General features: G+C 45.7%; 1 protein-coding gene across 4 annotated transcripts in view; it reads right to left on the reverse strand.

The window, feature by feature from the left end:
• Nucleotides 1–135: 135 nt before the first annotated feature.
• The window catches only part of GMPR (guanosine monophosphate reductase), a 71,451-nt gene continuing 57,944 nt past the window's right edge, over nt 136–13,642 (reverse strand). Inside the window, exons 8-10 of one of the 4 annotated variants that reach the window (XR_012655322.1) lie at nt 10,758–10,917; nt 4,362–5,053; nt 136–2,106 (exon numbers count right to left, since the gene is read on the reverse strand). Coding sequence is in view for 2 of the 4 variants with exons in the window: in XM_075062856.1 (XP_074918957.1) it covers nt 4,873–5,053; nt 10,758–10,917 (341 nt within the window). In the remaining 2 variants the exon portion in view is untranslated. Of the gene's footprint in view, nt 2,110–3,615; nt 5,054–10,757; nt 10,918–13,642 lie in introns of those variants that run through there. The other 3 variants (XR_012655323.1, XM_075062856.1, XM_032781202.2) reach the window with 3 other exon arrangements.

Genomic DNA, 13,642 nt, shown 5'->3' on the forward strand with positions numbered 1-13,642 from the left:
AACGAATAATTGTCCATTTAATTTTTCCCCCCTTCCCATTTAGCTTCAGCCACAAGTTTTTATGGAGTTTTGTTTTTATCACTATACATAAAAGTTTACACATTCCCACATTCAGCATATAATCCTATCCAGTCCGCCAGAGTAAAGCCGTTTATTTCATAACAGAACAGCCAGGGTGCACAATATGATCACTTTATATGAGCATGTTCATCATGGCAGACGCATTCTGTGCACTGTTTTTTGGCTACAAATGAGGAAAGAAGATACTCATTCTTAATCATCTCAGCTGTGGTGCATGCAGTGTTATGGAAATGGTTAACACTCACTCTTTTTTAAAGACTTCATTTATGGTCTTCAAAATTATCACTAACTTTGTCACATAGGAACTTTGGGCTCTTTATTACATGTTTGGAAATGTCATCCATGTCAGCGGTGTAATCGCTGATGCTGTGAAGTCATATCCAGAGGACAGGCCTAAATGTCTGAATGAATAAAAAAGAACCAAGTCTAAGGCAGATGGAGGGGAAGGGGGGAACCCTTATTATTAGTGGGTAAGACCGATTGCCATATCCTGCAGTGTCTCTGAGGTCAGCTGCAAAATCCCCATTGACTCCAACAGCAGAGGATTTGGCCTAAATACCCATCAGAGTCTGGCGAGAGAAACCTGATTTAGCTCTCATTTACACTGGTGAAAATTAGGAGAGAATCCATTTAAGTCAATGGGTTTATACCAATGTGAAACTGATGCATGAAAGAATAAGGCCTAGCAGGAGTTTCAGACCACAAACGCCCATGGATTAAAACATAATCCTGTATCCACTGGTGGTGTCATACTGTGTCTTGGAAGACTTGCAAAAGCGCTCACCTTTCACCATCCTCAGCAAACTTCCTGAAAGCTCTCCTAACTTGTGCTTCCTGGAATGACCCCTGCACACAACACCTGACAGCAGCAAGGGCAAAATCTAACACTTACCTACTCAGAGCGATAGGGGAAGGCACAGAAGTGTGCCAGTCACATGATGTTTTCCAGAGCCCCCCGAGGATGCCGAGCAAGATGAGGTAGTGGGCTGAGGACAGTGTGTACCTCTTCTTACCACAGACCATCCTCACCCTTGGTCCCAGCACATCCACTGACCACACAGCACTACCTGTAAGACCACAATCTCTTGGTGCTGTGGTGTAGGCACCACTCCTACAGTAGTGCTCCTCGGGCCTCCCCTGCTGTCACACAGTGGACTGGGAGACACAGAGGTTCCTATGCCTTGTGCAGGCTTTGGCTTTAAATGTGTATTATCGTACCCAAAACTTAATCAGATTTGTTTAAACTAACTTCATTTTTTTAAAGCAATGTGGCACGTTAGCTACATCTTGATGGAGTCAGTGGGCCAAATTCTAACTTTCCTCTTATGCACTGATGTCACAGTGTTGCAAGGGTGTGGAAAGCAAGTCAGAATTTGGCCCAGTGTCATGGGTAGCCGCTGCTTAAGACACTTGCAGTACAGCTGGGGGGGACTCTGGGCAGCTGACCGGGTAGCAGTTCATGAAGTGCAGCACAGTGCTAAGCCTCTGGGAAGGACACTAAGAACTGGTTTCAGAGTAGCAGCCGTGTATGTATCCGCAAAAAGGAGTACTTGTGGCACCTTGGAGACTAACAAATTAGTCTCTAAGGTGCCACAAGTACTCCTGTTCTTCTTACTAAGAACTGGAGAACCTTGTGAAATGATCAGATGAGGTAGCTCAAGTTAATTGCTTCGGGGCCTAATCCTGCCAGGTGTAGCACACCCTCAACTTCAATGACTTCAACAAGAGTTTTGCCTCTAACTGGAACAGGAGGAGGAGCTGGGTCCTTACGGACACTGAGGGCACCTGTCACCTCACCAGACTGGGTCCTGAGTTAGCCTCAGGCCAATCTTTTTGTTCCACTTTCAAACGCGTGCGTGCTGTACACCTATGTATTTGTACCAGGAGCATTGTGAAAGGAGCCATCTGATGGAAGGTGTCCTCTGAAGAAACACCCAGTTGAACCACACAGGGTGAGTCTCCACCAACTGAACTGCTCTACAGCGGGTTGCCTTCTGTTGCTTGTTTCCCTTCCAGTGGAAACTGCTGCTGGTTACCAAGAAGAGGGAAAGGTGCTATTAAAAATAATTCAACATCATTGTGATGGCTTCTTTTTTCCTCAGCATCACAGAGAACCTATAGAACACACCAGGCTTCTAAAGCCTATGGGTCCATCTACACTGCAGCTGGGTAGTGAGAGTCCTAGCGCTACCTTAGCTTGAGCTAGTACACTAAATATAGCAGTGTGGATGATGCAGCATGGACTAGCCACCTGAGTCTAAGCTCACCCAAACCCTGAGTCTAAGCTTGGGTGGCTACATCCACACTGCTATCTTTAGCTAACTAGCTCAAGCTGAGCTAGCAAGAAGGTGTCTACCCACGCTGGCCATCACACCTTCCAGCTGCAGTGGATATGTACCCTGCAGTGCCTCATTATCCACTGGTGTGACCCTTAGTAGTCTTTCACACTTGTGCAAAATGGGTGTAAAATGCCATCAAGGCCAAATGGCTGCATTTTACATACTGTTCGCGCAGGTGTAACTGACTCCATAATGGCCAAGGCAGGAGAGAATCGAGGCATTTTCACCGCAGAAAAGCAGCAGTTCCAATGTGTACATTAAAGATCTATTCTTTTAAATGTGCAGAGGTTTAAAAAAAACTTTACATTTATAAATGTAGCCCCCAAAACCATATAAAACCAATTAGCACCCCAAGATGGCCTTGATGGGAGCATCTAGGGGACAGCCACACATCTGAAGTATGAAGGCACAAGTATGGAAATGCACTGGTGGTATGAGTGCATATTCGGTATAACCTCATTCCTTGAAGAAGTTTTGATTTATCTGCATACACTTACACTTTTCTTCTGGGTGTGTGGCTGGGGGCGGAAGCGGGGGAGAGGGGAGAGTCTACTTTTAGTTATTCCTATGTAACTTCATAGATTTCAGTGGCGCTACTCTGGGTTTACATCAGTTTAACTGACAGCAGAATTTGGCCCACAATACTTGTATTTATTTTTAGTAAAGAAAGCATTCGGCTGCCCTTCTAGAGTTCACTACATATAAATTCCAACTTCAGAAGAAAAGTTATTTGGCAGGGCCTGGGAGCCTGAGTCTCAGTTTTACTTAAGTTTCTTTACACCACTCTGGCAGTGTAAATGGGCCTTAAAAAGTAGCGTACATGTAACCTATGCACTCTTTAAGGCCCCCTGTACAATGCCAGGGCAGAGTCTTCTTGTAAGTGAGAATCAGGTCCACAGTGCTTAATGGAGAATACTTAACATTTTATTGTAAACCACCTGCCTTCAGATGAAGGATCATCTAGGCTTTTCCCATTATGCATAAGCTTATTAATACCATCAATGACTGATTTGGGAATTAGATTTGTTACTTAACATGTTCCATTGTACTGATCCTCCTTTATCTTTTCTAAACAACAAAGAATGCTAGAATAATTCCATTTGCTTTCCTGCCTGCCCCCCTTCCCACAGGTCACAGTTTTGCATTCCAAAGGAAGTCTCCATCTTTCCATGGAAGGAAAAATAAGACTCTGAAGTTACTTCAGTTTCCAACTGTATTGATATCTCAGTAACATGCTAAAGTAAGTGGCTGGTCATCATTAATTCATTGGTATTCACTCTAATAACATTTATCATAAGGAACTACTGTGGTATTCTGGGGATTCAATGTGTACTTCCAAAGAAATTTCATTGTGATCTATCAATTAATTAGTCTACCATTACAGTTTATTACAGTGTTGCCCAGAGTCTAAAATATTAATTATTGTCTTCACAGCAACTGCTTTAACTCAAGATCAGACAACTGGCTTCTTGCAATGAAGTTTTCAGCTGGTCTACTGCAGGCCATATTTTGCTCTCAGTTACACCTCTGACTTCAAAAGAGTTGCACCAGGGTAACAGAGAGATGGATTTAACCCCTTTGGCCTGATTCCCCAGGCCTTGCTCAATGTGTAATCATTTCTACAGCCAGACAAAGCGAGTGTGTATTTGTAGTCACTTTGTGTCAGTTGAAATGACTATGCAAATCACAAGGCTGTGCAGAATCAGGCCACTGGTGTTGAGTATATCTGTGTGTGTACAGCTTCAAAAGCTATTCAGAGACTGTTAAAAACAGGACCCCTGAGAAACTCTGAGGATTGTATCCACCAAAAAACTGGTACCCTGTTAAATGTTCTAGGTGGGGGTGGGAGGAGGAAGCACTCACTACATTATAATGCCAGTGTCTATGAAGAGGTAAGTCCATTAATATAGTGATTTAAATATAAAAGGCCCTAAAAGGTACCTGAAATGCCATTGATACAGCTCCAGCATTTTTAACATCACAGTGAAAATTCAGCAGCAACCTTGGCTCATCCAGCCATCTGAAAGGTCAAAAAGTATGGCTTTGATCTTTGGTTAAACAGATCAACATACTGAACATCAACATCCCCTCCCAGCCGGGAGCTCCTATAGCCCGTACTGCTGGAGCAGTGCTAGCAAGCGGTTGTGAGGATGTTTTAAAACTTGGTAACAGCGATCAGGGTCTGGAAGGCAAACTCACTATGAATGAATGGTGAAAAAATTAGATTTAAAACAGACATGACTTTAAAAGATGAGGGTATTGCATCGTGAACAAAAAGAATCCTACATGGCACTGTATTTGATGGCATGTCTTTCCGCTTAACCCCATCACCAATGGCAACTGACCCACCTACTTCCACAGCCTGCGGGGTTTGCCCCCATGAAGCTCTAACACAAAACACAGAGGAAGTGGGGAGAAGCGGCAGACACATTTCACAGGTCCTAGTCCTTGGTTAAGAAAACACCTGGCTGTGCTGCTGGGTGACCCGGATAAATGTCGCCCTCCTGCTCAGCTCTTTGAGTTTGGCAGCTCCCACGTAGGTGCAGGTGGATCGCAGGCCCCCAAGGATATCAAGGATGGTGGTTTCCACGTCACCTCTGTAAGGTACTTCCACGGTTCTGCCCTCCGAAGCCCTGCAGACAGAGAGTTGGAAGTAGCGTGGAATGAATTTTTCAACACTAAGCACCTGATCGTTTTAAAGAACCTTCCACTCATTACTGATTGCTGCCTGTTCCTGCCGGTTGTTCAAAGATTGTTCAGCGCATTGTACCAGAGTCATACCAAGTACTTTGAAGAGGAAGCGAATGCTTCTGGCAAATGCCCAAACAATGCCTGAGCACATCATGGGCTTGATCCTTCTGTTTTTACTGAAGCAAAACTTCTGTTTATGTAAATGGCAGTTTTGCCTCAAGGCTGTAAGATTGAGCCTTACCCCAGAAGACAGACAGGCCAAGGCAATGTTTAAAAATATTGAGGCTATTTCTCCACTGGCATAAACTACCATCGCTTCAGTGATGTACCAGGGCCCGTGCTGTGCCATGGCTGAGTCCCGGCACCTCTAGGCTTGGCAGTTCATAGCCCTGGCACCTGCTGGGCTTGCGGCATCAGTTATGGAAGTAGAAAAACCTCATTGCCTGATCCCCGGCACCTCTTTCATTAAAAATTAAGCACTGAACAGAGCTACCCCCATTGACTTCAGCTGAGGCTCTGTCCCATGCACCAGAAGTGTGCATGATGCATTACAGAACAGATAAAGATTAGGCTTCTCTGCCAGGAGAGTTTACAATGTACCAACCCAATTCTGCATTCTTAATTTACACTGCAGGGGGCTTCCTCCAGATGAAAGCAGAATTAGAGCTATTCCAACTGGGCGGACTGCAGAAATACTTTATCTAGTGTAAATGACTGGCACATAGGCAAACGTCCGGCACGGTCTTTCAAAGCAGATTTTCTTTGGGCTTGGCTACACTGGAGAGTTGCAGCGCTGGTGAAGGGGTTACAGCGCTGCAACTCACTCTGTGTACACACTTACAAAGCCCAGCCAGCGCTGCAACTCCCTGGCTGCAGCGCTGGCTGTACACCTGGTCTGATTGGGGTGTAGTGATTCCAGCTGGTGATGCAGCGCTGCTCATCAGGTGTGGACACCAACAGCGCTGTTATTGGCCTCCAGGGTATTAAGAGGTATCCCAGAATTCCTGTCCACAACAAACCGGAAGAACGGCTGAACGAGCCAGCTCTAAAAAACAAACACAGCTGCTCTTTGCTCCAGCGAGCGAGCGAGCCGAGGCAGGGGAATTGCTTTGGAATGTTCACAGCTGTTTGTTTGAGGGGAGAGGGAGTCCGTGTTGAGCAGCTGCTTATGTGGTCTGAAGGCTATTTAGGAGTGCATAATTTGCATTTAGTGAATAAGAGAGGGGTGGGGAAGGGTCAAAACTTTTACTGCAGCGCTGTTCCTACACAGCTGTACGACCACAGCTGTAACTCCCAGCGCTGCACATTTCCAAGTGTAGCCAAGCCCTTTATTCCTCAGGAGGCAAAAAGAAAGAAGCTGAAGTCTGTGGGCTTAGGTCAGGAAAGAATTTGCTCTTGTGATTTTTCACACCCATCCCTCCTGCCTCACTATCCCACCCTTTGCAGTCCCTGCGGTAATGGAATATCCCCAGATGTCATCTGCTCTTTGTGTTCCTTTGACTAAGATGATTGGGCAACAAGAGGCAAACATATTCTTTGGGGCAAGGCAAGGGGGCTTAAAATGTGCATTGTCCTGTGGCTGCTGGGAATGGGATCTTGTGCTTTAAAGTGGTTGGAAAGCTTCATTTGTGTCCAAATCCTGAAGCCACTTCAGAGTTAACTTGTTCAGAAAATGATCAAGCAGCAGCTGGTTATATAACACCTTAGGTTACAGGCAAGAAAGTGCAACAATGTGTATTTTGGACAATATTTTACTATCTGTTAGGGTTGGGTGTTGTTTTACAATTGGGGAGGTCAAAGATCATGATTTCAAATATGCTCAGGTTGTAACACCGCCAGAGAGTTACCATTACCTGGAGGAAAGCTTGAGAAAGAAAGGCTATTTAACCAAAACTCCTGAGTTTAAACTGACTCAGGGCCTTCTTTTTGCTCCAGCAAATGGCAGGACCTCTGGTCCAAGGAAGAAATAGCCCCATCAGGAGGGAGTGAGATGCAGGTCTCCATCCTAGAGAGGTGATGGCTGAGGAACTATGAGCCTAGAAGTGGAGCCTAGATGTACCACTCGGGGAAATACAGGTGCAGTTGCCCTGAACTGTGACAGGGTTCTCAATGCAAAATTTTCAATTTTGAAAGCATAAATCCATACGCAGGCACTCTAAGTGGCCTGATTTTCACAGTGGATGAGGGCTCCCAGATCCCCAGCAGCTTGAATGGAAGTTGTGGGACTCAGCACTTCTGAAAATCAAATCAGTTTTGTTGATTTCTCAACATAGACTGATAGTTGAGATTTTCAAAGGAGCACAAGGCACTCAACACCCACTGAATTTCAATAGGTTTGGGGTAGCAGTTCCCTCTGGCATCTTTAAAAACTCTAAGCAAGTCCTTGCCTTTAGGCACTCAACATTATAAATGCTGAGGTTAGACTGGACACTTTTTAGAGATGGCACTTTGGGCCAGATTTGGCTGTGAGCTAGAATTTGTGGTACCTCAGTGGAGTTAGTTTAGCTTTACACCTATGGAACTGAAGGCAAACTCTGGCCCCACTTCTTTGATTTGCCTCTTCAGAACCACCATGCTCTCTCTGTGCTGTATAAATAATCCCTATTTTTAAAAACTATTTTGAATCTACAGGATCTGTGGCAGACCAAAAAAAACCAACCAAACCAGTCACACTAGCTAGCTAACTATAGCCTCTTCGGGGCCATGGTCACCATTCTATAACCATGTGTATGAGGCATGGTATCTAAGCACCCTATACTGCTAACAGCCAGTGCCAATGCAGCAGAGTATTAGGCTGCTTCCAAGGTTTGCTGCTAGCAGGAATCCCCCGTACACAATTATGTAACCTATTGCTTACGACACAAGAGTAGCAGCCTCTTATTGGCTACTGAAACTTTCAGAGGCTGAGCCCTCTCCCTCGTCCTCAGTTGCCTGGGAGAGTCGGAGAAACTTGTGTAACACATTCCCTGAGGACTCTACGCCTTCATAAATTAGGGAGTGGAAAAGAGGGAGTGTGCATCTAACAGGATGGCAGCTTGTGCAGAATTTCTGGCAGGGGCTGAAAGCAACTAACCTTTATGTTTAAGTAGCTAAATAAAGCCCCTTTCCTATTGCTCTGTTTATCCCTATGGAACACTGGACTTCAATGGTGTTATCAATTTACTCCACTGTCAGAACCTTAGCAATGAATCTTGCCCCCAGTTTACCCCCCTCACACACACACACACACACACACACTCTCTGTTGTAACTAAGGGGTGGAATTTGGCCTTTCAGATGCCACCCCAGCACTAGCCTGTTGGCTTGCGTTACAACAAGGATTTTCAAACTTTATCCACAACCTTCACCAACATTGGTGGTCGCCTGTCACTAACTGAATTGAGCCTCCACAGATTTGCTTGGCTTGTTTGGTGGTATTGTGAAATGGTCATTAATGGCATGCTGTGCTGAACAATGTAATGGTTTAGACCTTCCCTGCTGTATACACACTCGTGTCACCGACATAAAAGAGAGGGCGAAAATAGAGTTTGTAATTGCAGCTCAGATGAAAGGCTGCAAGTGCCTGTGTGTAACTGGCAGCTGCCATTTTTAAATTATAAGATAATTGCTCATGCCATCCACTCCGACTGTTAGTTCCAGATGTTTTGATGCCAAGCGGCATCATGAAAAAAAAAATTAACAGCTTCTTGGGACTGGTGTGAGACATGATTGAGTGAATTACAACTCATGCAGGCATGCAGACTCCCTTGTGCAACATTTCAGCTTGTCCTAAACAGGGCCATTCTCTTGTGCAGCATTTTAGCTGCAAAGAAAGACTCCCACTGGTATTTGGCAGTGTTAGGGCAACCTAGACCTTGGGTCAGGGGGGACAAGTAGGGATTGGCTGATAGCAAGTAGGGGAGACTATATTACACTCAGCAACGTCCAGAAATTCTCCACCCCTGCTCCTTTTGGGGAAGCACAGCTGTGTGCTGCCCCATATCCAAGGCACTGAGCAAAGGCTTAATCTAGCCTGTGGTTTCTCAACTGGGAGGTTGCAGCCACTCTGGCCTTCCCATACTGCTAAACGGGGAGGGACAGAAGAGTCTGTCTCGATCCAAATATTACCCGCTGGCTATGCCACTCGTGTGTTTTTATTTTTGCAGGATTAACCCTTTAGTGGGGACTAGATTGCACTGCATGCTTTCTCTTAGCTTTCTTCCCCCCACCCTCCCCTCTTTATTCCTTTGTCCTAAAGGCATCTTTTTACTTCTCCCCAAAAGGTTTCCTTAGAAAGTGGAGTAGATGCAGCTGTGTTCAGTATTTGGCCCAGCTTATTGGACCAGTGAGTGGGGCAGCTCTATCTCCTCGATGGGTCTAATTTCAGCCAGATCAAAAGGCAGAAGTGCCATGACCATCTCTGTGCTCAGCTCTTTCCTGATGGCTGCACTTTGCCTGCCACTAAATTTTTTGGTCTCCATTATTACAGGCATTTTGTTGCAACCCAATACGTGATACTGAATAGCTCCGGAAATTTAGGCCAATGCCGTTAGACTTAAATGCCTTAGTGCAAAGATTATGTCTTACCTGCCTTCTGTAAGTACTATGTATGTCTATATGGCACTTTCTACATCTTTAAAAACAGTTAATAATAGTAATAATAATATAATATGCAGCAGCTCTGAAGACGGATCCAAGCTGCTAAATTTAGGCTTGGACCAAAGTTTGGGAAGCGTTTGTATCCTGGGTTGTGGCTTGGCCTGCTGCAAAATTAAGGGCTGTGCCAGAGCAGGGATATGTCTGTGAACTCCATTTTGTTTTGTTACCCCATTTTGTCCACTATAACCTTCCTTCTGGAGTGTGACTTTGTGTTGTATTGTGAATTCCTTTGTGGATTAGAGTATCCATTTTATGGTAAGGGCTGGCTGGACCCCTCATGGAAAGACTATGTATGAGGAGGTATGACAGCGCCATCAACACTGAATGACTATCCCCTACTGAATAATGGGTTTTCTACTGGTACAGCCATTGACTATGAATAACTCTCTACACAGAAGCCAACTGGGGGAAGAAAGGGCCTGGAACCCACAACTCCCCCAGTTAAATGCACAAGAACAAAAGATAAAAGATGAGTGACTCTCTAAAGATGTTCATCAAACCCAGGATTCACAGCAGGGCTGATATCAGGGTGAGAATGATGTTCTGGTTTCCCACAGATCTGTAACTCTCTAGTGCTTTCAAGAGTAAAGTGTCTGTGATTAAAAAATTCCTTTGTTAAGAGTGTTTTCCTTACCTTACTGTCCCACAGCCAAGTGCATTCTGGGGGGACGGTAGTAAGCAATGTGGGGCTCTGGCACTGGTTCCAGGAGGGGCTCAGACAGCTGGACTGCCAGGTCCCACTGCCCAAGAAGGATGTCAAACAGGTAGTCTGTACCTCTGTTTGTGTGCCTGAGACACCCAGCGTTAGGAACAGTGCCCAGTCACTACCTGGACCCAGGGATCTTGGAAGCATATGGGCCGAGGAGTTGGGTCTGTTTACAACAGCCTGGTGTTCATCTGGAAGAGGGAACAAGCCCAGGTTGTAACAGGAGCCAGTTGCAAAATTCAGATCCAGAAGTAGGTTTGGTGGTGGTTCCGGCCCATGGCAAAATCTGAATATAACTTGTACCTGTATTCAGCAACTCCTCCTACGTGCTTCTTCATGGCCGTATCAGAGCTCATCCCGTAGAACAGTTTCACCTTCTTGCCATTTTTTTCTAGAACCTCTCCAGCACATTGATCGTGGCCTGCAAACATTCCTCCAAGCATGACAAAATCCGCACCAGCTCCTGTGATCAGCAGAGAATGTGAGATGAGGAGGATGGCGGGGGAGGGAATAAAGAGGGGGGGAGAGCAGGATAAAAGACAACGCAAAAACAGCCATGCAGCTGAAAATGATAGCCAGCCCTGAATGCTTCAGAGCAGGGAAACCTTAACTGTAACAGACACAACTGAGTTAAAAGACATTCTTTACCAGCAGGACCTATACACGCCGGTGTCGTATTCCCTTGATACTTCAAACAAGGAACGTGTTGAAATACTGTGATACTGTACACCACAGAAAGTGCTCTTTTTCACTTCCGTGTTCTCATTTTCAAATTCAGTTTAGTGCTTTTAACTTGCACTACAATCCAAACACGTGGACAAGATGTCAGTCGGCTGCACGGCTCCCTAAATCCTTTCCAATCAGGTCATGCACATGAGTGGAAATGCACGTTTGGGAGGACACAGAAGAGGAACGTTCACCTTTATTTACTTTGTAAGCGGATTTCTGAAGTGAAAGATGTGATGGCTCTGAAATTTTTCCGTCCCTTCCTCCCTCCCCCTCCTTCCCCAGCCATGTAGTCATTCAGTGCAGTGTGCGGTAAACTGCAATGGGTGTGGGGTAAGTTTGTGTTTGGTTCAGATTACCAACATTGTAAACTCTTTGGGGGCACGGACATGTTCTTTGTCCTGTGTTTGTAAAGCACCTAGCACACTGGGCCTCCTCAGCCCTCGGGTTATACAAAATATAATAATTAACCTCCAATATCTGGAGGCTTATCCAACTCCTACGTCTCCCTTGGATTTGCAGATCATGAGGCCTGTTCCACTGTAGTCAACAGGAGTAGGATGAGGCTTTGGGAATCTCAATAGGTTCTCTCAAGAGATTGGCCAGTTTTCCCATCAGTGCTAGAGTTATACCATGAATAGCCTCCCCTAGGGCTTCCAGTCTTGGCTGGAACCAGGAGGTGCAGAATTCCAAGAAAATGAAAACTCATTTTTAAAACTGAAGCAAATGTTTTTGAACCAGGTAAAGAGGTTCAGATCTTGCTGTTTTCAGAATCTGTTGTGATCCATCCCTGAAACAAAACACTCTGTGGTCTAAGATGACTGTTCTGTCTGTCTGTGTGGAAGTGAGTTACTGGTATAGACAGCAATGTCCTCTGCTTCCCAGCCCCTTTACATTGCCCACAAATAACCGGCATTTATGCAGAACCTGATCTCACAGAGATGAACCAGAACTAAAATGCCACATCCAAACTTTGGGAAAGTTCAAATCCAGATACAACCATTATGACTGGCTCCCATCTCTGTTGAGTCAAACCAAAATATTGCCCACCCTCCCCAAAAAACACTTGGGAAAATTTGGATCCTCGTCTGACCTTCACCGCTCCTCTATCTGTATTGTATGATGAATCAAAACCATAGAGACAAACTTGAATTTGGGAATATTTTGATCTGGAACCACATCCAAATTATGGAGTGTGGGTTCATTTCTAATAGTCCTAGCAAAGTTGAGTCCAGCTACAGGGCAGCTCTATGAACAGTAACACAGAAACAAGCTGCCCTGGTATATAACCCTTGCTCTATCTGCCCCATTGTTTATTCGATGAGAACAGTTGTTCATGTTAAAAGGTATTTTTAAAAATTACATTTGTGTCAAATCAGTGTAGCATATGTAATATTTATAGTCAGGCACCCATTCAGGGTCTCCTGTCACTCAGGCTCGCTGACAGGCTGTCCCTGAGGTTTGTTTCAGATGTCTGTGAGATTTAAAGGCCCAGTTAGAAACTAATCTGATACTTTTCCTAACCTACCAAAACCAGGATTAGTGCCCATCTTCATCAGTCATTCTAGATCACTTGTGTGGAGCTTGTCTTTACCCAGCATAACCATATACCATCTTTGCAGCAATGGCACTGTGAGAATTCTACTTCTTATTGCCACAGTTGCACTAAAATTACGTGGCGGCCTGGATTCAGTCCATCCAAAGGGACCCCAACACAAAGCAAAGGCAGCCTTGCCAATGTCCTTTTGGTGCTCCTGGGTCTCTGCTCTGCCAATGCTGCCACCTAGTTCCCAGTCCTCACCCTCTCTCTGGTGATGGCTTCCCCACCCCATCAATCCACCCCATCAAACTTTCTGGGGCCATCGACCTCTCACAACAAAACCAAATTTCAAAACTGCAGCATTTCTAGGGCCCTTCCAAATTCATGGCCATGACAAACATGTCACAGACCATGAAATCAGACCTCCCCTGTGAAATCTAGCTATTGGAGAGGAGGTGGAAGGGCAGGGCTGGGGAGCCCCAGCTGGGGGGGCTCCTACGGCACTCCTGCTGCTAGTCCTGCCCAGGCCAGGGAGGGACAGGACTTCCTCTTCCCCTGCACAGCCACTTTTGTGGGGAGATCAGACTCACCGCCATGAACCTCCCCAGGCTGCAGGAAGCTCTGCAGCTGCTGCCTTCAGAGCCCAGCTCCACCTCCATCAGGGATGGCCTTACCATGAGGCCAACTGAGGCAGCTGCCTCAGGTGCCAGACTGGGGATGGGGGGAAGCCACTAGGACCCAGAGTGTAGAAAATTGTGTCTGCTGCTGGTGCATGTGTATTCTCTCTGCTCTAGATGCACAGAGATGGTGGAGTGCTGTGCTGGAGGAAGGAGGGCACAAGAGACATAACAGGCAGGCAGGAGAAAAGGTGAGAAGGAATAACAGAAAGCAGCAGGAGCTTCAGGGAGAGAGGGGAGGAGGA

Source organism: Chelonoidis abingdonii, chromosome 2 (genome assembly GCF_003597395.2).
Source record: "Chelonoidis abingdonii isolate Lonesome George chromosome 2, CheloAbing_2.0, whole genome shotgun sequence".
NCBI classification, from domain to species: Eukaryota; Metazoa; Chordata; order Testudines; family Testudinidae; genus Chelonoidis; species Chelonoidis abingdonii.